We start from the raw sequence: 24,545 nt of genomic DNA, 5'->3' as shown, positions 1-24,545 counted from the left end.
TAGCCGCTACTTTTCAATGTTTATAGAATTAAGTTGTAACTCTTTCTTTGGTTATTATTGGGGAATTTTTAGGATTAAAAGGATTTTTGTTGTTCTTAATTTTATTAGCTGTTTAAAAAGAGAGCTTCTGTTATTTTACGTCACTCTGCAGCTTTACCTAGAAGTCAAATCTGGTACAACGTTTTTCAGAAAGCAATCTGGCACTATGCTTACAGAGCTACAAAAATGTTCTCTACTCTAAATCAGAAATCCCATTTCTGGGAATTTGTCATAAGGGAATCATTCACAATGAAAATAATCTATATACATGAGTATGCAATACCATCTGTGACAGCAAGGAAATAACTTACATATCCTACATTAGGAGACATGGAAAAATTATGTTTTATAAGATGGATGGAATGTTTTTCAGTCATTAAAATGACAGTTTCAAAAGCTAATTGTTAACATAGAAAGTGCCCTTAAGAAACAATGATAGATAAAAAGAGAATAAAAAATAGAATATATCCCATTATGGCAACTATGTAAAGAGATGAAATCCGGTGGACAGGCAAGAGGAAAAATTTTTTAAAAACTAAAATACCTGTGATAGGGTGGTATGCACAAAGAGATATCTATTGATAATTTCCGTTTAATAGTATTGAATTGTTTTTGTAATTAAAAAGGGGATTCTAAAAGGATGAATCAGTAAAGCATTTTTTTCCTCTTCCCTTGCTGGTGTTGAGATGGAGATAATTTGTAGCTTGATACAGGAACATTTAGGCTAAAGAGAAAAGATTTAACTGAGTAAAAGTGGATTTAACAGCTTTGTGACCTTGGCCAAGGTTACCATTTGCACATGTGTAAAATGGGCCTGATTTTATGTCGAGCTTAGAAAACCACTGTGGAGAATGAATGAAATATATATGTCAAGCCGTTAGTATAGTTCTGGGCACACAGAAAGGCACTTGGTAACATTTAATGCTGGGTTTCTTTTGGTTCTCATCAGAGTAGTGGCTCCTGTTCTCTTTGCATTGTGATTGTAATTTAAACTTTGGTCTGGGTGCAAGACTGGAAAGGGGAGAATAGCAGAAATCCAGGGAAACAAATGACTCTGTTTCCCTTACCATCCCCTACCCCAGCTCTGTTTTCCTCTCCTCCACTTAAGAGAATAAGGTAAACTTTTCAACTGAGAGATGAGTGACTTTTCAAAGATCACACAATGAATGGGTCAATAAAGGGAAACTTAGCACTTTCCAGATAAATAAATCTCTGTGTTGACAAACAAGGATCTATGTCAGATGATGTAAGCCCAACCTTGTGAGAATCCCCCAAAGATCTGCTTGCTTTACTTAATGTACACTCCCCAGTTGTGGTTCCTCCATAATTTATTTGAGGGCTCTATTTATACCATGGCTCCTAAATGAAGAAAGATCCAGAAGACAATGTCCCACAAAGTGAGAAAAGGCCTTTTGGAGCTTTCACCATTAGAATTTTAACCCTGGGCCCTTGTGAAAAGGCTAGCAGAAAGGCATTTTAAGCTTCTAAAGATGGTTATAAGAAAGTACGATTAAAGCCAGACACAAGGGGTCACATATTACACAATTCCATGCATATGAAATGTCCGGAAAAGGCAAATCTATAGAGAGTAGATTAGTGATTGCCTGGGGCTAAGGATGGGAATAGAGATTAATTGAAAATAGGTAGGAAAGATCTTATTGAAGTGATGAAAATGTTCTAAAACTAGATTGTGGTGATGGTTGCACAACCAGGTAAATTTACTAAAAATCACTGATGTGTACACTTAAATGGGTGAATCTTATGGTATGTAAATGGTACCTTAATAAAGTTGTTACATTAAAAAAGAAAGCATACTCAGCACTTAAAAACATACATTTTGATTCGAATGAGTTCTGGCTAGGAGCTTCCCAATTTCTCACTAAATACTTAAGAAGGCATAGGAGAAAAAAGAAGAATGATGTCACGGAACACAAAAACTGAAAGAATCTGGGCAGAATCTCCTCTAATTAGGAAGTAGATGAAATGGATTGAGAAATCTTACCTCGACAGACGGCGTGGGGAAAGGAAGGAAAGTCCACCAGGTCTCTCCCAAAAGGCCATCCCAGGATACAGAGCCGCAGAAGATTAGGCAGCTGTTCATTTGCCCGCCGTGAATTAATCTGGCAGGACTGTCCCATCCTCTCCTCATCCTCCCCTTGCCAGGCCATCTTTCTATGGCTGAGAGGGCAGCAGGTTCTCAGACCATAATGAATAAGAAGGAGACAGTTGTGGCACCTTAAGTTCAGTGAGGTATGTATGTCTCCCCAAAGTAAAAAGCCACAGAGCTCCTCTGTTGAGGATCTTTCCTTTTTATGAATGTGAATGCTCATAGATGAAACAAATAGAAAAGGCTGCTTCCAACAGATGGCATTAATTGATCACATGCAGTCATTGAATCTTGGCCACCCCATTGCTCCCTAACCTAGAGCAGAATTTACAGCCTTTGAGTTCATTTTAAAGGTGTTTATGAATATGATGTACCCTGATCGTGTCCAAAAGCAGTGAGAATTTTGAAAACTAGCAGGAGGAGAGAAGTATATGTTCACCATGAAGGCAAAGGTAAAGCTTAACTTTCCATGGATGTGTTCATGTTAGTCACTTGAAATGGATCATTTTAGTCTTACCAACAATGTTTTCTGGACCAAATTTGCTTTTAAAAGGAGTTGCTGCAAAAGAAGATAGTTTGAAGAAGCTAGTTTGCAGTGTGTGCTAGGAATTATGGTCTGTCTTATACTGTATCAGTTGAGTAGGACGTGGAGGGAGGACAGGAGGCCATCGCAAGAGGCAGGAGACGTTGTAGGAGAAATTACCTAGAAACCGAGTGGGAGCTTGCACATCAGCCTTTTAGCTTCATAAGGAGAGGAAAGAAGTCACCACGAAGTGGGCCAAGAGTGGAGTCAAGGGCAATTCATGCACAATCTCTGCAGACACAGAGTGTCAACAGATTGATCTTGAAGAATAAGGAAGGCAGAAAACAGCATACGAAAACTGTGGAAAAAATATTGCAATGTAAACAAACATAACATGATTAGCCTGATTAGCCTGAGGAGTCTATCTATCTCTGAAACTTGTTTAATGCGGGACTCAAAACCAAATTTCAGGAAACTGTTTGGTGTCCCTAATAAGGTGCAGAAAGACATCATTTTTTACGAAGTACGAACAGAAAGCCATAAGGAAAAACCAGGCTAAGTTGAAAAGGCAAGATGAGATAGAAAGTGAGATGGATGATCTAACAGAGATGATGATGATAAGAGCAATAAAAATTGCTAACATTTATTTAACATTTTTGACACACCATCCTTTATTCTAAGTATTTTTACGTGCATTAACTCATTTAAGCCTTACAAGAACATCATGAATAATATGTTCTATTATTATTGTCCCCATTTTATAATTGAGGAAACTGAGAGGAAATAAGGAAGATGCTCAAGGTCACCCAGCTGTGAAGTGTTGGAGCCAGGATCCAAACCCTGACAGTTTTACTCCATGGCCTGTGCTTTTAATCATTATACTAAGAGAGGATGGCAAGGAAACAAAAGATACGAAGGTAGGATTAAAATCATTCAAGGCAGTAAAGAGAATAATTGAAGCTGTGGGTAACTGATATTATAACAACAAGTCCACCTAGAAAGAGAAAAAACACAAAAACAAAGAGAGAGGAGGTGACAGACATGGAAGCCGGAGCATAAAATTTTCCCTTGCTGCCTGAAAGGACACGCCACATTACAGACAAAACAAACAACAGCAGACCTACATCTAGATACAGTCTGTAAAACAAAAACAAAAACAAAAACAAAGCCTACAATAGAACACTAAAAAAAGAACATATGAAAAACAAACTACCACTCTCTATATAATTCAACCTCACTTCTAATTAAAAAGAGAAGAAATTTAAATTAGATACCATTTTAACATTTCAAATGTGAACAGAATGCCAAAATACATGAAGTGAAGCTGACAGAATTTCAAGGAGAAATAGACAAATCTGGTATTATAGTTGCCTACTCGAACACCCCTCTACCAGTAATTGACAGGTTAACAGAAAATGAGTGAGAATATAGTTAAACTGAATAGCACCATCATCACTCAACTAGATCTAATTGACATTTATAGATTACTTCATCCAACAACAGCAGACTACACATTCTTCTCAAGTTCACATGGAACATTTACCAGGATAGATCACATTCTGAGCCATAAAACCTTTAACGAATTTAGAGAAATAGATATCATACAATGCATACTCTGAGGCTGCAGTGGAATTGAACTAGAAATCAATAAGAGGAAAGATAGATGAAAAATCCCCAAATACTTGCAGATTAAGCAACATACTTCAAAATGACACAGGGATCAAAGAAGTCTCAAGAGAAATTTTAAAATATTATGAACTAAATGAAAATGAAAATAGAACTTTAAAAAATCTATGGGGTACAGTGAAAGCAAAGCTTAGAGGGAAATTTATAACATTGAATATATATATACACACATACACACACACACATATACACACATATATTAGAAAAGGAGAAAGATCTAAAATCAATAATCTATGTATCCATCTTAGGAAAGGAAAAAGAAAAGAGCAAATGAAATAAAAAATGAGCAGAAAAAAATAAAAATTATTGCTGAAATCAGTGAAATTGACAACAGAAAAATAATAGTGAAAATCAAAACCAAAGGTGTATCATTGAAAGATTAATAAAATTGTCAAACTTCTAGCCAGGCTAACCAAGATAAAAAGGGAAAAGATACAAATTACTAACATTAGGAATAAAGGAAGGGCCATCACTACTGATTCCATAGATATTAGGAGGATAATAAAGAAATTTTATGAACAAATTTATGCCAATAAATTTCATAACTTAAATAAAATAGACCAATTCATTGAAAGATATGATCTACCAAAACTCACATAAAGAGAAACAGATAATTTGAATAGGGCTTTATCTGTTAAAGAAATTAAATCAACAATCAATACCCTTCCAAAGGAGAAAGTACCAGTCCAAGATGGGTTCCCTGATGAATTCTATCAAACATTTAAGTAAGAAATGATATCAATTTTCTATGATCTCTTCCATAAAATATATAGAAGCAGAGCACACTTTCTAATGCTTTCTATGAATCCAGCATTACTCTAATACCTAAACCAGACAAAGACATTACAGGAAAGGAAAACCACAAACCAGTATTTCTCATCAACATAGAAGCAAAAATTCTCAAGAAAATACTAGCAAGTCAAATTCAACAATGTATGAAAATAACTACATATCACAATCAAGGAAGATTTATTCCAGGTGTATAAAGCTGGTTAAATATTTGAAAATCAATTGTTATACATCACATCAACAGGCTAAAGGAAAAAATAATGATTATAATAGATTCAGATTGATACTATCTAATGGATTGATCTCCATGCAGTGATCCAATGTGTGTCAGATGAACTGCACGGATCACATGAAAAGTGCAAGGTGTGCAGGGAAGAGTCTGTGGGTCAGGGTGGTGCTACCTACTTGCTCATTCATTATTTTATTATTACGAAACATTCAAACATACAGAAACACTGAAAACATTGTACAGTGAACATTTGCATACCCACCGTCTAGATTTTACCATTAGCTTTTTGTTTAACACCCACCTGTTCTTCCCTCTATCATTAATCCATATTATTTTTTTGAAACATTTCAAAATCAATTGCAAAGTCTATATACTTTCTCATAAATACTTCACATGTTTATCATTAACTAGGGGTCAGTATTTGTTTATATATTTTTTCTTTTGATATACATTTTATGTATAATGAAATGCATACCTCTTAAACCCACATTTGTTAAGTTTTGGCAAATGTACATATCTGTGTAGCCCAAGTCCCTCCTAATATGTACAACATTACTAGCATCCCTGGAAGTTCCCTCATGGCCCTTCACATGCTTGTTTTTTACAATCACAAAAAGTAAGGCTATTTGGAAAATATTTATAATATGACCCTCTTTATGTTATAGAAATAAAAAAAACCCTGAAAGTAAAAACACAAAACGTGGTATTTCTAGACAGAGCAATTACCATTGATCTTAGTTTTCATTTGTTCTCTTCTCTGTAGTTTCTAAATTTTATATAATGTCTTACTTGGATGGTAGGAAAAAACAGTAAAAGCTCTTAAAAGAAGCATCTTTCTTATAGTAAATGATGTTGCACACATGGAAGAATATTTATAGCGATTAAACGGCTGGAAGTGATCATTCTGAAGATTATGTAGCAAAATTGAAAATATTTCAGTATGATATTAGATATAATGACAACATTAAAATAAATATTAATACCATAATCACCATGATATGAAGGTATGTAAACACACAGAACATAGAAATAGAAAAGGGTAAGAAAAAAAGTGACTGTATTTCTCATTCTGTTTGGGTGATGGAATTATGAGTAATTTTTTGCAAAAATAAAACTGTCATATCATCTTTTTCCAAACTACAAAAGCAGTTACATATCCCATAAGACTCTGACTCTAGGACCATCCATCTCTTACTTACACGAGCTAGCTCTGAAGACGTGAACCCACCCAGGAAAGCTGCAAAATCTTGCTTGGCTCTTGTAAGGGGCTCACACGGTCTGTACATTTGGTTGGGTTTGGGACACATAATTCAAACTATTATACTAGGACATAACAAACAGGTACTAAATTACCTTTTTCTGGAAAGATGTTGTTTTTGGTGAGTCTGACGCTTTTGGGCCTTGGGTGGTGATCATCCATGCCCATGATCAAGTTGCGGAAAAACAAATCAAATTTCTTTCTGCTGTCCGCGTTGATGGTGCCAGCCAGGGTCCACACCAAGGAAAAGAGGAACAGTCCTTGCAGCCAGAGGAAGATTTGTTGACTTGACATGCCTTCAGTAAATTCAATTTCATCCTCTTTTATTTCCCTGATTTCATCTAAAAGCGAGAAAAGGGAACCTCAGGGCCAGGTGCAGAGTGTCACAGATGTAAAAGCTGGGAACTGGCTGGTTTTGTCCATGAAGGTGACCAGATCCCTTATGACATGCACGTTATTATTGTGGTGAAATACACACAACATAAAATTTGCCATCTGATCATTTTTAGGTGTACAGTTCAGTGGTACTAAGTACATTCACATTGTTGTGCAACCTTCACCACCATTCATATCCAGAACTCTTTTTATCTTGCAGAATTGAAGCTCTGTACCCATTAAACAAGAACTTTCCCTTCCATCCTCCCTCTACCTCCCTTGTAACCAGAATTCTACTTTCTGCTTCTATAAATTTGACTACTCTAGGTATATCATATAGCCCATACAGTCATTTTGTGACTGGCTTATTTTACTTAGCATAATGTCTTCAGTGTTTACCCATGTTGTAGCACGTGTCAGAATGTCCTTCCTTTCTAAGGCTGAATAATGTTCCATTGTATGATTATACCACATTTTGTTTATCCATCCATCCACTGATGGACACTTGGGTTGCTTCCACCTTTTGACTATTGTGAACAAACTGCTATGAACACGGTTGTATAATACAAATATCTGAGTCCCTGCTTTCAATTCTTTTGGCTATAAACCCAGAAGTGAAAATGCTGGATCACATAAATCTATGTTTACTTTTTTAGGAAACCACCAAACTATTTTTCACAACAGCTGTAACATTTTACATTCCCACCAGTGGTGCACAAGGGCTCCAACTTCTCCACATCTTCACTAACATTTACTTTCTGTTTTTTTTTTTTTTATTATTCTAACTGTTCTAGTAGGTGAGAGGTGGTATCTCATGTGGCTTTGATTTACATTTCCCTAACAATTAGTGATGTTGAACATCTTTTCATGTACTTATTGGCCATTTGTACATCTTCTTTGGAGAAATGCCTATTCAAGTCCTTTACCCATTTTTCTTTTTTTTTTTTTGAGACAGGGTCTCACTCTGTTGCCCAGCCTAGAGTGCAGTGGTGTCATTATAGCTCACTGCAACCTCAAACTTCTGGGCTCAAGCGATCCTCCCGCCTCAGCCTCCCAAGTAGCTGAGACTACAGACATGTGCCACCACACCCAGCTAATTTTTCTATTTTTTGTAGATATTGTATCTTACTCTTGCTCAGGCTTGTCTCAAACTCCTGACCTCAAGTGATCCTCCTGCCTCAGGCTCACAAAGTGCTAGGACTACAGGCATAAGCCATCGTACCCAGCCCTTTTACTTATTTTTGAATTATGTTGTTTATATTTTTATTGTTGAATTTTAGAGGTTTTTACATATTCTGGATATTAATCCATTATCAGAGATGAGGTCACTCAGGGTTGGAGACAATGAGTCCATTTTTTATGCGTATGCCTTCTTTCCTAGGAAATACTAGACAAGGATAGTAGACAGAGCTTGCAAAAATATGCAAAACTTACAATAATAATGTAAATGTATGGTATTTTATGCAATTGGTGTGCTTCTGAAAAAACTGCCTCAGAATTTAATTTTTGAAAATAAAAAACATTTGGAAGTTCTCCACTTAGCTGCTCACCATGTCACATTTTTGATCTATACCTACAATGGCTTTGGAAGCAATGAGCAGAGAAAATATGCTCATGTACCAGAAGTTATACAGAAGATTCATCTTGAGTTTCAAAAGTGCCATCTTGAAAATGAAATGATATTCATAAAACTACTCTAAATGGACACATCTTTTGTCATTTCCAGGAGAATCCAGTAAAATTTGATTTATGTGGATAGTTACAGAGAAATATGATTTTACCTTGGGAAGAATATACATCATAGGACCATTGGTTTAAATGTCCTGAAGAAGTTCCCTAGTTTTGGACACTAATGTGATTAGTTTTCTTATAGTGTATCTCTATGTCTTATGAATTCAGATTTTTGTAATGTAAGTTTTCTTAACATATGCAAACTTCCTATATATGTTTTCAGAAAATTTTTTCTGAGATACATGCATATGTATCATCTAAATTAATCTCCCTCTAAGATATCCCTTTAAGGTAAAAAGGTGAGGAATTATTACCCCCATCGTGTGGATGAGGAACTTTAGATTGAGGAAGGATAGAATAATTTGCTCAAAATCACCCAGAAAAATCAATGTCAGATCAAGACTAAATACATGGACTTTCCCCACCAAACTCTACTATCTACACCCAAAAGACTTTCTTGCTCTAGACCAAACATCCAGACCTATTGCAACTAGAGAGGCAGGAGCAGGGGAAATAGCCAAGGCACCCCCAACCCCACGTGGCTTAAGAATCATGGGTAGCACTTACCAAGCAGAGAGGAGTACAGTCTCATCATTGAGAAGGCAAGGTGGATGGGAGATGTCTGGACAACAAATTTACAATGAAGGCGACAAAATTCCAGGCAGGGCTGGACAAGCCACATGAACATGTCATTGACCTGAGAGTAGAAAGCTATGTGAGATCTGGATACATTATTGGAAAGTGAGTTGAAGACAAAGAGCTTGGTCTACTTTGGGAGGCTGGAGATGCTGTAAGACTGCTGATTACTTTTGAATGCAGATACATTGGGGAAAATCACAGGCAGCAAGACCCCTGTCTCAGCTTCCTCCTTCATGGTTCTAAGACTGTGCTACCCATAGGCCATGTTGACTCAGTTTCCCCTCCCCATACCCCTGCCCAGAGCCAGGTACTCAGAGAAGCTTAGAGATACTCTGGGTCAGCTACAGAATGCATGACCAACTACTGTATCTGACTTCGTTTTTATAAAAAATATTAGGAATTCTAAACAATTGATTTACAAAAGACTGTTAGACACTGGTGAGGCAGGACTCCTGCATAAAGGGGCCATAGAAAGCACAGAGCTAAGTTTGGGTCGCATTCTTAGTAATCCACCACATGTACATATGTACATATGGTACTTATTTGGGGGTATCATGATTCTTGTCTCTCACTTCTGCTCCCCACTCTATATATTCTTTTAAAAAATTATTCAACTCACTTTTCTCCTAGTGTTTTTCACCTTTGTTATGCTTCGTGACTTTCTCTGTACCAATACGTTGTTGTTTTTTTTTGGAAGGAGGCAGGCCATCACTAAATAAATATATACTTAGGTATGGATATAAGTGGATACTGCATGTATGTATGTACAGATGCATTTTTGTGTGTATATGAATATACATGTATACATGGATATGTGGTTTATTCATTCAGTCAACCAATATTGATTGAGCATCTACCAACTGCATTGTAGTAGTGCAGGGGATACACGATGGACAAGATAGACAAGGCCCCTGTCCTCATGGAACGTACAGTCTGAGGGGCAGGGAAGACAAACAGTAAATAACTAAACAAGCAAGGAAATAAATACAGTTCTTGCAGACCATGGAAAGTGCTAGCAGGAAACAAAGGTTTTAAGAAGGAGAATAATAGGAAGTGTTTATATAGGGTAGCTAGGGAAGGCTTCCCAGAGGAGGAGACCTTACGCTGAGACCTGGATGATGAGGGTGAGCCATCTGTGAGATAAATTGGGGCAAGATTTCCAGAAAGAGGAATAAAAACAGCAAAAGCCTTGAGGTGGTCAAACCTGGGGTTGTCTTGGAAACAAGACAGGACGGCTGGAGAGTGTAAGCTGGGGCTGAGGAGGAGAGCAGGTGATGAGATTGCAGAGGCAGGCAGGGCCGGACCACAGAGTCTCACTGGCCCTGGTAGGGAGTTAGACTTTGTGCCAAGGACATCGGAGAGTCCCTAAAGGACTTTATATGTATGGGGACTTGGCAGCTTTTGTCATGTGTGTGTGCAGATTGGTCCCTGAATGTGCCTGTGGATATGTACTTGGATGAGCACATGTGTTCGTAATTATGCATGTATATAAGAGGTGACAGACGTGGAGCTGTTCTGCATAATCCCCTGGAGCATTTCCACAGCAGGAATAGAAACCAACTCAGACACTTCTTGGCTTCCTCAGTGGGGACTTTCCTAAGCATCTCTATTAATGCAGGGAAGAGCAAAAGGAACCACTAACGCAGCTTCTCCCTTCCTGCTTCCCTGGCCTGACAGTGTGGTCAGGTACACACCCAACCTGAACTTTTCTACTTCTTTTAAGGAGGGAGGAAGGGAACAGTCACTCACAGTGGCTGCGAGGAAAGTGTTTCTAACCAGTTCCAGCTCCCCTGAGCTGGGAGGTGTGGAGTCCAGGTTACAGGGCAGCACAAGAAGGAACATAGCTCTTCCTAAACTGGTCCATCTCTAGAGAAACTTCTAGAGATGTGTGCTAGTGGGGCAATGGGGACAAGGGGGACATTCCAGTCACCATGAAGAACGTTCCTCAGCACTGGGATTCTCTCCTGGGGAGCCGAGAAGTGATGGAGAAAGAGGAAGAGGAAAGAGAAACTGACTGCACCACTTCCTCCCCCCACCCCGCACATGAAGAGGAAAGTTGGAAAACGGCCAGCAGCCAGGAAATAAGATAACTGCAGACAGCCGGGGAATTCCCTCCCTCTTCCTGCCTCCTGAACTGTGAAGGTGAACAGGTGTCTAGAAGGCCCTTGAGACGAGGAGTAGGGAGATGGGGGAGGGGAACGAAAGGGGTTCGAGGGTCTCACCAATTCCTTGTGCTCCTCAGTGAGGATGGAGGGCAGGGTGTCCATGTACGAATCCTTCAGTGGCTTCCAGCCTAGCTGATGGGGCTCCATGTAGATCATCCCACACCTGGGAAGCACAGACAGAGGACCAGTCTAGGTGTTTTCTTGTTTGTTCCTCATACCAGCTAACAATCATTGAGCACCTACTGCAAGTCAGACACCATGCTAGGCCTTAATGGATCTTGGCAATAACCTTCATCTAACCATAGGGTCCTCCTCATCCTCTTCCCTGGGTTTCCCCACCTGAGATAACACAGCATCTTCAATCCTGTGTTCACCTTCCCCACAATCTCTTTCCTTCTTACAGAGTTTTATAGCATTTCTATATATTCCTAAAATGTATATATTTTTGTTTTAGTTGCTTTTAACATTGAAAAAAGGTAACATGCTGTAAATAGTATTATGGGCTTACTTTTATATGTAATATTGCTAAGATTTTATCCTTAGGATAGTTACTAAGATTTATCCGTATAGTCGCATGTCAGTGTAGTTCATTTATTTTGAATGCTACATATAAATATCACAATTTCTGACTATATTATATTTTGTTAATTCACTCAGGTTAATGGGTATTTGGGCTGTTCTCAAGTGTTTGTTGCTGCGAGTTGTGCCATTATGAATATTTTTGTACAGATTTCCTATTTTTCTCGGGTATGTACTTAGGAGCGGAATTGTCAGGTCATGGGCATATGAAGGCTCAACTTTAGGGGACAAGGTCAAACTCTTTCCCAAAGAACATGCTGGATTTTACATTCCCACCATCAGTGTGGATTGAGGACTGATTTTATGGAAAAACTAGGTGGGCAACAAATAATACAGGTGATCTGCTAGGGCCGAATCACACCTGTGGATTTTTAGAGCCTTCCCTCCTGCTTAGGGCTGGTGGGGCCAGTGAAAGCTGCCTCACCTGCTCACGGTGGCCGGCGAGGCCTGCTCAAGGTCAGCTGGCTCGAAGATCAGGCTCATCTTGGGGCTCATCTGGATAATCTCTCCACTCATTAAACACAGCTGAACATGCAAAGCAGAGGAGAGGGGGTGGACACAGGGGTTAATTTCATCTGCAAGGGCAAGGTTTCAGTGGAGACAAATTTGAATTCATTCCACAAGTATTTCTTGAGCATCCACTATGTGCCAGACACTATTCTAGGTACATAAAATAAAACCAAAGTCCCTGTCCTTTTGGGGTTTACATTCTGCTGGGAGGAGACAGAAAATAAGCACAATATATAGTACTTAAAATGGTGAAAAATGATCTGGAGAAAAATAAAGGAGAAGAGGGGATTGGGGAGCTCTCAGTCACGGTGGGGTGAGTTGCAATTTTAAACAGGGAGGTCAGGAAATCACTGACCTTAGAAACAATCTTAGATGAAGAATCAGAAAGTTATCACACCATGCTGAGTTTCACAGTCCCCTTCTCAGTATTTAACATAGAACTTAACTGCACATCTGTATCCTATTTTATTTGCACAGGTCACTCACAAAAGACTTTTTTGAACATCCACATGGACCAGTCCGTGGCTGGAGTGACAAGAACTTTTCATAAATTCTTTTTGGAATGGAATAAAAAAGCATCAGAAGTCCTACTGTTTAGCAGGCATGTCCTTGTGGAAAGCAGTGCAATGACATGAGAAAGGCTTGGGATATATTAACACACTAAGTCAGTGGCAATGTTTCCTATTTGCCAGCATGGGTTCTAGCGAGATGTTTAAGTCATAAGAAAAGGTCTGGGTGGCCAGGCACGGTGGCTCACGCCTGTAAGCCTAGCACTCTGGGAGGCCGAGGCGGGCGGATCATTTGAGCTCAGGAGTTAGAGACCAGCCTGAGCAAGAGTGAGATCCTGTCTCTACTAAAAAAATAGAAATTAGCTGGACAACTAAAAAAAAAAATATATATATATATATAAATATATATATAAAAATTAGCTGGGCATGGTGGTACATGTCTGTAGTTCCAGCTACTTGGGAGGCTGAAGCAGTAGGATTGCTTGAGCCCAGGAGTTTGAGGTTGCTGTGAGCTAGGCTGACGCCACAGCACTCACTCTAGCCCGGGCAACAGAGTGAGACTCTGTCTCAAAAAAAAAAAAAAAAAAAAGAAAAGGTCTGCGGTCTTGGTCTCTCCTGAAAGAAGAGGAAACATCACTGATTCCTTCTGTTTATCCTAATTTCTGGTTAAAAACTTCCTTGTACATTAACCTGCCCGTATCAAACACATCTTGAAACAGGTCACTGCATGCATCCCCAGAAAGGTCACATCTGTTATGGAGCTGGCATCACCAGCTGTGTCATCCCTGAATATCAAGAAAAGTAAAATAGAACCACACCCGTGACTGTAATTTGATTTACACCCAGAGCCGAGTAGAGACATTAGAAAATTCACTGATTATGACTGTGTTTATACTTCTAATCTCAAGACCAACTGATACATTTCTACAATTAATTTATATAAGATGGTCCATATCATGTCATAAAACTTATTTCTATTTTTATATATTATATAACCAAAATTATGCACATGTTATAATTATGTATGTGTATAATTTAGATAATAAGGCCTCTCATTGTTGAGCATGACTCACTCTTAGTCTTGTGACATTTAAAGACAATTAGAAAATATTTTTTGATTATATAATGATGTATATTCAGTGTAGGAACTCTTCCTTGCAATGGTGATAAATTTTATTTTATTTTAACAAACAGTTATATAGTACTTGCTATATGTCAGGCACTATTAGATGCAGTTTACAGATATCAACTTATCTAATCTTCCTAACAACATTATGAGGTAGACACTAATATCCCCATTTTACAGTTGATGAAAATTGAGGCACTGACAAGACTAAATAGCTTCTCTGAGGTTACACAGTTGGTAAGTGGCAAGGCCAGGATTTGAACCCAGGGTGTCTGGCTTCAGCTACTATATTTACTGGGGCAGAATGTATTTTCCAAAGACTGCTGCAATGACACCTCCCATCCTAAATGCACTTTTGCAATGTGACCTTGCCCTCCTCCCTCAAGAGATGGAGTCTGTTTTTCTACTTCTCGGGTAGGCCCTATGACTTCTTTGACCAACAGAATTCAGAGAAAGTGATGCTGTGTCAGTTCTAAGCATGGCCCTTAATTTCTTAGAAATACTCATTTCCTGCCTCTTAGAAGTCAGCCACCCCATAAGAAGTGCCACTACCCAGAGATCATCAAGCGAGAAGCCCAAGCCATGTGTAGTGGCCTGAAAGATGAGGTGCTATTTAGACAGAGAGAGAGGGAGAGAGGGAGAGAGCAAGAGAGAGAGAAAGGGGCCAAAAAGGGATGAGCCTCCAGACATGGTGTGAAGAAGCCATTTTGGCTGTGTTTCTTCCAGCCCTGGCTGCCCCAGATGACATCTGAAGAATTCTGTTAATGGACCAGGGTGGGCATAGTGGCTCACACCTGTGATTCCAGCACTCTGGGAGGCCAAGGTAGGAGAATCACTTGACGCCAGGAGTTCAAGATCAGCCTGGGCAAGAGCAAGACCCTGTCTCTACAATAAAACAGAAAAATTAGCCGGCCATGGTGGTGTGCACCTGTAGTCCCAGATACTCAAGAGGCTGAGGCAGAAGGATCACTTGAGCCCAGGAATTGGAGGTTGCAGTGAGCTAGGCTGACACCACTGCACTCTAGCCCGGGTGACAGAGCAAGACTCTGTCTCAAAAAAAAAAAAAAATTAGAGACCAATTGTCCAGCTGAGCCCTTTCAAAACTCCCAGCCACAAAATCATGAGAAAAATAAATGGTTGTTTTAAGCCATTAAGTATTAGTGTAGTTTGTTATACAGCAATGGAAACCAAAACGTATCCCATGTATCAGATACTACATATGTACAATCTCATTTAATTATCAACAACCCCATTTTATTATTACCTTTCTACAAATGAGGAAACTGAGGTTCAAAGAAGTCATGTAACCTGCTCAATACAACACAGCTCAATGGTAGAGCTGGGAGTGCAGTCTGAGCCACCGCCAACGCTTTGAACCACTATGCAACATTGTTTCTAGACACAGTTAGCTAATCAACTACAAGTACAAATGGAAGCATAATTCAATTAATAACTTATTTTCTTGTGGGACATTCATTCTTATTGCAATAAGTGTATATCTTTATATAGGTTGGGTTTTTTGTTTTTGTTTTTGTTTTTTTTAGAGACAGGGTCTCGCTCTGTTGCCCAGGCTGGAGTGCAGTGGCACGATCATAGCTCATTGTAACCTTGAACTCCTGGGCTCAAGCAATCTTCCTGCCTCAGTTTCCTGAGTAGTTGAGACTATAGGCACATGCCAACATGCTCAGCTAATTTTTAAATTTTTTGTAGACAAAGTCTCTCTATGTTGACCAGGCTGGTATTGAACTCCTGGGTCAAGCAATCCTCCTACCTTGGCCTCCCAAGGTGCTAGGATTACAAGTGTGAGCCACTGTGCCTGGCCTGTCTTTATATAGTTTTGATCAATCATTTACTTCAATAAAAAAATTTATATCTCATCTATGTAAAATTGATATCAGAGTACCTTTTTATTGTCATCCAGAACAGTGTTCATATTTTCAATCCAAACAGCATCCACCGGCCCATCAAATATAATCCACTTGCGGTCATCAGACAGTGAAGATGCTTGCTCCCGGAAAGCATTGGCGAGGACACCGTCCGTCCACTCATGGCTCACTTGGTCAAAGCACCCATACAGTTGCCCCATGGTGATAGCCTTGGGGTTGATGATCTTATACTCCACAGCACACTCCTCCATCTGGTTGGCTGGGCAAGAAGGTCCAATGTCAGTTACAAAATGCTCTGGTGAGATCAGCATGTTAAACAAGAATAATGCCATCTCAAAGATCAACCAACTTTTATCAACATGCTATATAAGGAAAGTCCTTATGAAACGTGTGCTGAGTCCTAATAAAGATTGGGATATCTGGATAGGTAATGCCTTAAATTGTGGGGCTGTTAGAGTCATTAGTTTCTCACCATGCTTTCTTTTGAGTTTCATTTCAAACAGGGCAAATGTGCCAGTCATATCCAGGACTAAAGAAAACTGAGTGGGCCTCAAAGAACTCAAGCAGAAAGGGAGAGTGATGCTATATTATCAACCCTCTTTGTGGACCTGCTCTCATGGCCACCCCGAACCCTGGCTTTTACTGGAGATGAGGGAACAGCTGACAGGTTCTGGAAAATGATGGTTACTTTTCTTTATCCGAAAGGCTAGTCTAGCTCTGAAGCCTCTTTCTCAGCTGCTCAATAAGTGTCATTTGTTCCAGAGAAATGCACACTGTTGAAGTACTGAAACTCAAGTGGAACACACAGGCTGATGGATGGCACAGCATACGTATTTTGTAACAGAAAATAATGACACTTTTATATGATCCTTCAAAGTAAGGAAAAGTTGAAGAGCATGAGCCATGAACTAAAGAAAGAACCACTTCTGCAGTATCCTGAGGCAAAGATAACAGGATAGCCTCTTTTCCCTTCATTCAGTTTCCTAACCAAAATTAATAATATGAAATTAATAATGCCAAAATTATTACTTAAATTTGAACCACCCAAATTAGTTATTATGGCACAGAATAGTCCTCAAAACAAAACCTCAAAAATCCAACAGTAACTCAATCATTAAATGTATTAGAACAAAATTTTAAATGAAATACTTGAAGCAACACATGCACAACAAAGGACTTTTTTTCCAAACCACAGGTTTGTGATTCATACACAAACAAACAAACGAACAACACAAAAAAAACCCCAAACTCTTTCTCTGGTAATAAACATAGTTTCCATTTGTTGAGTAAGGCACCATGCTAGGTTGTCTACCTGCATAATCTCATTTAATTCTCACAACCATCCCATTTTACAGCTGCAAAAACAGAGGATAAAGGAAGTTTAGTCATTTGCTGAAGTCTGAGTCTGATTCAAAAGGAGGAGCTTTTACCCTCTACCTTAAAAGGAAGGAAAAGAAGAAAAGAAGAAAGGGAGGGAGGGAAGAAACAAAAGGCAAGAAAAGGAAAAGGAAGAAAAGGAAAGGGAAGGAAAGGGAAGGAAAGAGAAGGGAAGAATTGATGGAAAGAGAAAAGGAAAAGAACAAAACTATGCAATGATTTGCTTTTAGACTAATTTTGTTGAGGCCAATGACAGGAGTGTCTCTTTCACTGGGGAACCTTTGAAGAAGCCACTGTTTAGCATTTGAGAACATTCCTCCAGCCTTAATGGCATGCACAAGAAATCCCTTGTTAGAAGGCCCCTACCCCCACCCTTTATATTCTGCTTGCAGACATCTGTGTGCCACATTCTATTTCTAGCTCTGACGTCACAATCCAGGGCTGGCAAGACTCACAGCCTGGCATTAGCTCCATGGAGCCAGCCAACTGAGCAGGGAGTCCTGTCCTCCCTGGAAGCCAGGAATGTGAGCTTTACCTGCATGTAAATCACCCAGAGCTGCAGCCAACACTTTATAAGCAGAGGTCTTGCCGCCCATGGGGTCTCCGACAATCATATAGCCGTGTCTCACCAGCATCATCTCGTAGATCTTGGAGGGGAGACATCATTCATATAAGAAGTTAATCACTGCAAACCTCCCCATGCTGGAAGTTAGTCAGAAGTCAACGAGGAATGAGGGAATCAGAGGGGTATTCTCACAGTCACTTCTACCTCTGGGGAACTAGGATCCTTTTTGTGATCTATCGTTTAAATATCTTACGGATGAATAAATATATGTGTGTGTCTCAGATTATTTAAGGGATGGGATCTACTATTTGCTCTGCACCTATCTATGTGCTAAGGATCAAGTGATTACCCAACTTATTTAATCTACTCAGGTATCACTAACTACCTTTTACAGGTGGGAACACTGAGCCCTAGAGAGGTGACGTAACTTATCCAGGCTTATCAGTGGTACAGTCAGGATTTGAACACAGGGCTGCTCAACTTCGGTGTGTCTAATCTTTTCTTTACGCCATTGCCATTTACTTTTAAAGAGGAAAAGAAAATGGTGGTCATTTTAGCAAATTGCATTTCCCCTGGGAACTTCCTTTCTTAAGCCCTAATTGCTGTCCTGACGTAATTGGAACTCTCGGCAGATGAAAATGTATTTTCGGAGCCAGGCTCTATGCTGTAAAATATAAATGACCTTCCGTGTAATTTTATCCCCTGCCCTTGAGAGTCAACAGCTATGTGGAAGTTCATTTCTTGAATTTTTTATTGTCCCTCTCTCTCTGTGACAAGTAGGCCGCGATAGTTGAAACGCAAATGCTTTGGTCATTTATATTTATGTGAAATTTTATGTTTTTTTTTTTAAAATCTCTCTGTTTAGACTGTGAGTCACTCAGAGAAAGGGAACACATTAAACTTTTTTATTGTGAGCATTAATTTCTTATTATTTCTCACCTTGGAGGTGAGCAATAAGGGAGGATCTAAATGAAGGTAGTGACAAAGGGGCTGGTGAAAGGACAAATGTCATTCAGCAAATGTTTGTTAAGCATCTACTGTTCCAGGTGTTGCAGAACAAAACAACAAAATCCTCAACCCTCAAGTGGGGCTGACATTCAAGCTGGCTTGAGAGACATTGCAGATAGAATAAAGAATGGAGTCGACTGCTCAGAAATGAGAGGGAGGAAGACGTCAGTGACTCAACAGCCTCTCTCCTCCCCCTCCCACACCCTGGAATGGACCCTTGAGACAACAGTATGTAGAAGGGCAAGTGGCTCCAGGTACCTTGTTTCAAAAAATAGTACCTTGTTTTTGAAAATTGTTACAAAGCTATGTAAAAATTCACCCGTAGGTCTGCAAATTACTTTGAAACACGTCAAAAAGTAAGATGGATGGACGGGTAGATAAGTGAAAAAGCAAATTTTGTAAAATGTTAATTGTAAAATCTGGCTGGTGAGTGTGTGGGTGTTCTCTGTAGAAGTCTTTCAATTTGTCTTCATGTTTAAAATTTTTCATAATAAAATATTGGACATAAAAGTTCACGCCTAGTTAAAGAATGGTCCCTCTGTAAAATCCCAAAGAGAAATTCAATGTTGGGTTAAATTAATTGTGTCAAAAACTAGCTCATTAGGTGATATAATAGGGGGGAAAATCATTCTTTTTACCACAAGGTAGTCTCTGGTCCCAGAATCTGGAGACCTGGGTCCTGCCTTGACCTTTGCTTCTAACCAAGAGTGTGACTTTGGGAAACGATATCAGTGATGCTGACGATGACTGTGGGGATGGTGGGGTTGGTAATGATGCAGTATCAGACATTGCGTGTAAAACAAGCACATTTAATAATATATGGGTACAGGAACCAACCTGGATAATTTTCCCAATAAACCAAGGAACTGGCTGGAGTTTCATCTTTTTGATGTTCTCATTCAGCACTTCCAGAAAAACTTCATAGTCTGGCTTTGGAAGAATAACTCCAGGAAATAAATCTGATATAATTCCCTATTAACAACAATTTAAGAGAAAGTGGAAGGTATAACATATCAGATACGTGATCTCAACATTTTCCTAAAATGAGATCTATAGACAGCAGACATCTCTGAAAAATTACAAATCTATTTTATTGCACCAAAATTCATCCAAAATTATAAATGTCAACACTATCTGGAAAACATAATTTCTCTCCCAAATACTTTTAAAGTCAGCAACTATTTAATGAGTCTTTACTATCCTCCAGTTACTGTACTAGAAGTGAAAAAGGTAGTCACTATTTCTGTCTTTATGGGGCTCACAGCCTGGCAAGGAAGATAGACATTAAATTTATTACAAAATGAAACTGACTACATTAGATAAAAACATCTATCCAAACCCAACAACAAATATTATCCTATCAGCGAAATCATTTTTATGAAAAATAAGGAAGTAGACAGAGGTATTTTCTGTCACCATTATTATTTAACATTTGGGGAGAGCGTATCAGGCAGCAGAGATGCTGGTTGGAGAAGACAGGGTGTCAGGAGACGGTGCCAAAGACAACATTTCACCTTCAAAAGTTGAGCTTTGGTCCCTGGCCAAGGTCCCAAGCCTCTGCCTACCTGAAACAGGGGGACATCTTGAGCTAAGAACTTGGCCAGGTTGACATCAAGCAAGGCCCGGAGCAGTAAGACACTTTCATTCTCCTCCGGATACTTGAGCTTCAGGTTGCCTGCAGCAGTGAGCACTGACTTCACCGCACGCATGCCGTAGTCATAGTGATGCTGGGAAGAGAGCTGTTCCGAGCACAGGCGGTAGGTCGCAACAATCTTCTGGGCGAGGCTGGGAAGGCAAAGACATGTCTGCAGATCCCCAGCGAGGACCATGTCCTGCTCAGCAGACATTCCCGGCATCCTGTCACCTGCCCCTTCAGAAACCAGGCTTGCCCATTGACTTGATGGAGAAGGCCTATCATTTGAAGGTCTTTTAATAGTTACCATAATGAGCTGCAGAAGCATTATATTAATAAGTCTCTTTCAACTTTAGGATGAAAAAAAGCAAGCACACACATATGTATAACATGTACTGTATATGGAATTATTAATATATGTTATATACTTTTACATGTATACATGAATGGATGTACACACACATATCCGTGCATACAAGTTAGGGAAGAATACATCAAACTATTAAACAATATTAGTCCCTAGAGAGCGGGACTCAGAGTTACTAAGGGGAAACTTATTTTTTTCACTTCTGTAACATTACAATTTTTTTGATGTCTTTTTTTTAATTTAAGAAACAATTCAAAATTTAATATACGCAGCACAGAACACATGTGTACTTATGTGCACTGCCACTTCTTATTCGTCCTGGCACACAGCTGCACCACATTTCCCAGCCTGTCACGCAGGAAGGGGAGGCCACGTATTGAGTTCTAGCCAGCGGAATGGGAATGACAGTGACGTGTACCACTTCCAGCGCTGGCCCACAAACACCTCCTCCATGAGATCCTGTGTGCCATCCATGTGTTGTAGCCATGAGATTATAAGCAACCTGCATCCCCCTAAACCATCCCTGGGGGGAGAACTGCCCCTGATCACAAACACCTATTTTGGGTTTTCAGTGAGTGAAAATTAAACTTTTTTTATGTGAAGCCATTGGGATTTGGGGGTCGGGGTTACCCTAACTAATATAACTTACGCACATTCCCCTTATGGAGATCCTCATTACAAAACTGATTTACTTTCAAAACAAAGACTTTGTCTGTGTTGTGCATCAGCACCTAGCACAGAGCTGGGTGTAAGGTAGGTGGCTCAATGAAGGTTTGCTAATTGAATAACTAAATGAATTGACTGGGCAAACCAATGCAATCCAGGTCTACTATAGAAAAAATAAATTAAACCTCAAATGACTGAGGCTGCCTCTTGGCCTAGGAAGGGTGATACATTCTATTGAGAATTTCTGCAGTCTCTTAGATTACAAACAAGGACACCCAGGCCACAAAGACACTGAGGGCTTTGTGGAGACATCTGTTGTAACAAAAAGCCAATTGATTGTGGCCAAGACAATGTAAAAGACAAATGTAAAATTTGGAATAGATCATAAAAGCCATTTTACAATTATTATTCATAACTCTTGCTGCACACAAAGACACTGATCTCTGTATATATATGTGTGTGTGTGTGTGTGTGTGTGTGTGTGTGTTTTAGAAAACTGGGTACTACTTGAAAGAGAAATAATCCAATTGATTGAAGTCAATAAATGCAATATTGAAAACAATTTAATTATAAATCATATTATATTTTCCTCTTCCATTTTGGAATAATTTCATGTTTTATAGTATTGCTTTAAGCCACTTAGTAATGTGGGCATGGATGTGTTGGACCAAATGGTGGGGAAGGTATGAGTAGCTACTTTCTTTAATAGGGGTCCAGGTGTATGTAAAGAGAGAGGAGACCCTGTCCTGGGAACCTGGACCATGTCCTAATCAGAAGTGGGATCAAGATCGAGGCCAGGGCTCTGTGCTCTCAGATCAGCCAGTGAGTGGAAGGAAGTTTCTCAAGTTTCTCTCTTCTCTTCCAATGGGAAAACCACTTTGATGTCACCACACAAAAAGCCGCTCTTTAAAGGCCTTTGGAACCCACTGGAAAGCCAATGTAACATACCTTCTGGAGTCCAGAAACCCCATAGAGTAGAGGGAGATTTCTCCAATGAGGGCGTAATCTGGCACCATCATGGCCACCGTCCGGAACAAGGCCTGGAAAAGAAACGACCGATCAGAACCTGAACAGTACAGTGCACACTGGGGCCAGCCACATACACAGAGGCAAAGGGAAGTAGCATGACCATCCAGGCCCCTCCAGTGACGATCACGAAAGGAGGGCTGGAGGACAAGTTAATTCCAAGGCACCACCTTTGATGGACAGATCCACTGCTCAACCAGCACTCCCACTGGCCCTGTCCAGGTACATGTGGGTCACATAGGGTCCCTCAGCGGTTGTGTGGAAGGTCCATGGTGCTGGTATCCCAACAACATCTCATTCTCTTATACCAAATGAGGACATCTCACAGTATCATTCAACTCTTGGAGCTTCCCGATGTTCAATACAGACATCAACAGTCATTTAGAAATGCAGGGCAATTACGTATCAGAAGAATCCTGAAGTCAGACAGATCTTGATTTGAGTTCTTGTTCTGCTACCTACTAGCTGTGGGCAAGTTATATAACCCCTGTAGACCTTAGTTTTTTCATCTCAAAATAGACTAACAGCTTTACCCTCTTCCAAGAGCTATCACAGAACGAATGATACATTGTAGCTAAAGTGCTTACAAGAGTGCTTAGCCTTAGCCAGCTTAGTAATAAAGGCGGAGCTCCATGTGATCCAGCCTGTGTTTATCAGAGTTCTCTGTTTGAAATTTGATGCTCTCTTTTAAGTAGATTTATTTTGTTTGGCCTACAGTGACTTTTTTTTTTTTTTTGTACTGAGCCAGGATCTAAAAATCAGGAGATTTCATGTAAAAATCCAAATTTCTGGTTTCTCCTGAAAAAACAAGAAGATGTGACAATTCCTGCTCAGCAGTAACAGTGGTCTGGAGCTAAGAGGTGGCTGCTGCCTCTAGATGGGGCATTTGTCAGAGTCCCTACCAATCCTAGCTTGCTTCTCCAGTTTATATTACCTGTCTGGCCCCTGTAGACAATTTAAATAGTGACCCTTGTTTGAACGTTCATTGCTTTCTATTTGCCACTGGTTACTGTGTATGTATCCCCCTCTCCCAGGAGACTCCACTGGGGAGGTGGTTGTGTTCCGGGGCCAAGTACCATCTCACTATCATTGACATGCCACTATTACTTCTCGCAGCTGAAAAATGCTATCTGACCCTATTGTTGTGTTTTTCTATGAGATCCCCTCTCCTCCTCCCCCCAACCCCCAGTGGTTACCTCCAGATGTTTCTATTCTATAAAGCATTTATACATGCATTTATACATGCTGGCATTTACCTTGAGGTTATCTGGCAGCTCAGCCCTGCCAGCATATCCAGGGTTCATGGTGATGAAGATGGCACAGGTTGGGTTCAGAGACAGCTCAGTGCCTTCAAAGATGAACGTCTTTAGCTTCCGAATAATGGCTTGTTGGATGCTAAGAATCTGCTGAGCCACCACAGACAGCACTTCTACCTGGGGTGAGAATTCCTGGTTGATATACACACCTGCTTCTGACAGCCACCCCGTCTGCCAGAGTCCCCCTCTGTCCCCTCACTCAGCCAAAAAAAGAACCCAATCACCTGGGAACTGAGAATATGAGGCCTTCATGTTCAAAATTAGGAGCACGATTTGGGATTTCAGTAAGGAAAAAGAAAATTGGGGTGTATGTGCGCACGTGTGTGGTGTGTAGTTTCCACAGTATTTTATCTTTGTTTCAACACCTAGCATATGGCTTGACACACAGTAGGTATTCAGTGTTTATTGGCTCAAATTGCATGTTTATATTTCTGGT

General features: G+C 39.8%; 1 protein-coding gene across 1 annotated transcript in view; it reads right to left on the bottom strand.

Annotated features, from left to right (window-relative positions):
• Positions 1-24,545, bottom strand: part of DNAH3 (dynein, axonemal, heavy chain 3) — a 135,781-nt gene that overhangs the window by 51,267 nt on the left and 59,969 nt on the right. Inside the window, exons 32-41 of the mRNA XM_012644945.1 lie at positions 24,050-24,226; positions 22,716-22,807; positions 20,667-20,886; positions 19,939-20,073; positions 18,064-18,175; positions 16,169-16,410; positions 12,545-12,645; positions 11,599-11,704; positions 9,305-9,434; positions 6,713-6,972 (exon numbers count right to left, since the gene is read on the bottom strand). Coding sequence (XP_012500399.1) covers positions 6,713-6,972; positions 9,305-9,434; positions 11,599-11,704; positions 12,545-12,645; positions 16,169-16,410; positions 18,064-18,175; positions 19,939-20,073; positions 20,667-20,886; positions 22,716-22,807; positions 24,050-24,226 — 1,575 coding nt within the window. The remainder of the gene's footprint in view (positions 1-6,712; positions 6,973-9,304; positions 9,435-11,598; positions 11,705-12,544; positions 12,646-16,168; positions 16,411-18,063; positions 18,176-19,938; positions 20,074-20,666; positions 20,887-22,715; positions 22,808-24,049; positions 24,227-24,545) is intronic.

This window comes from Propithecus coquereli, unplaced genomic scaffold (genome assembly GCF_000956105.1).
Source record: "Propithecus coquereli isolate 6110/MARCELLA unplaced genomic scaffold, Pcoq_1.0 Scaffold223, whole genome shotgun sequence".
Lineage (NCBI taxonomy): Eukaryota > Metazoa > Chordata > Mammalia > Primates > Indriidae > Propithecus > Propithecus coquereli.
Note: the sequence above shows the minus strand (reverse complement) of the source record. Positions and strands in the feature narration are given on the sequence as shown.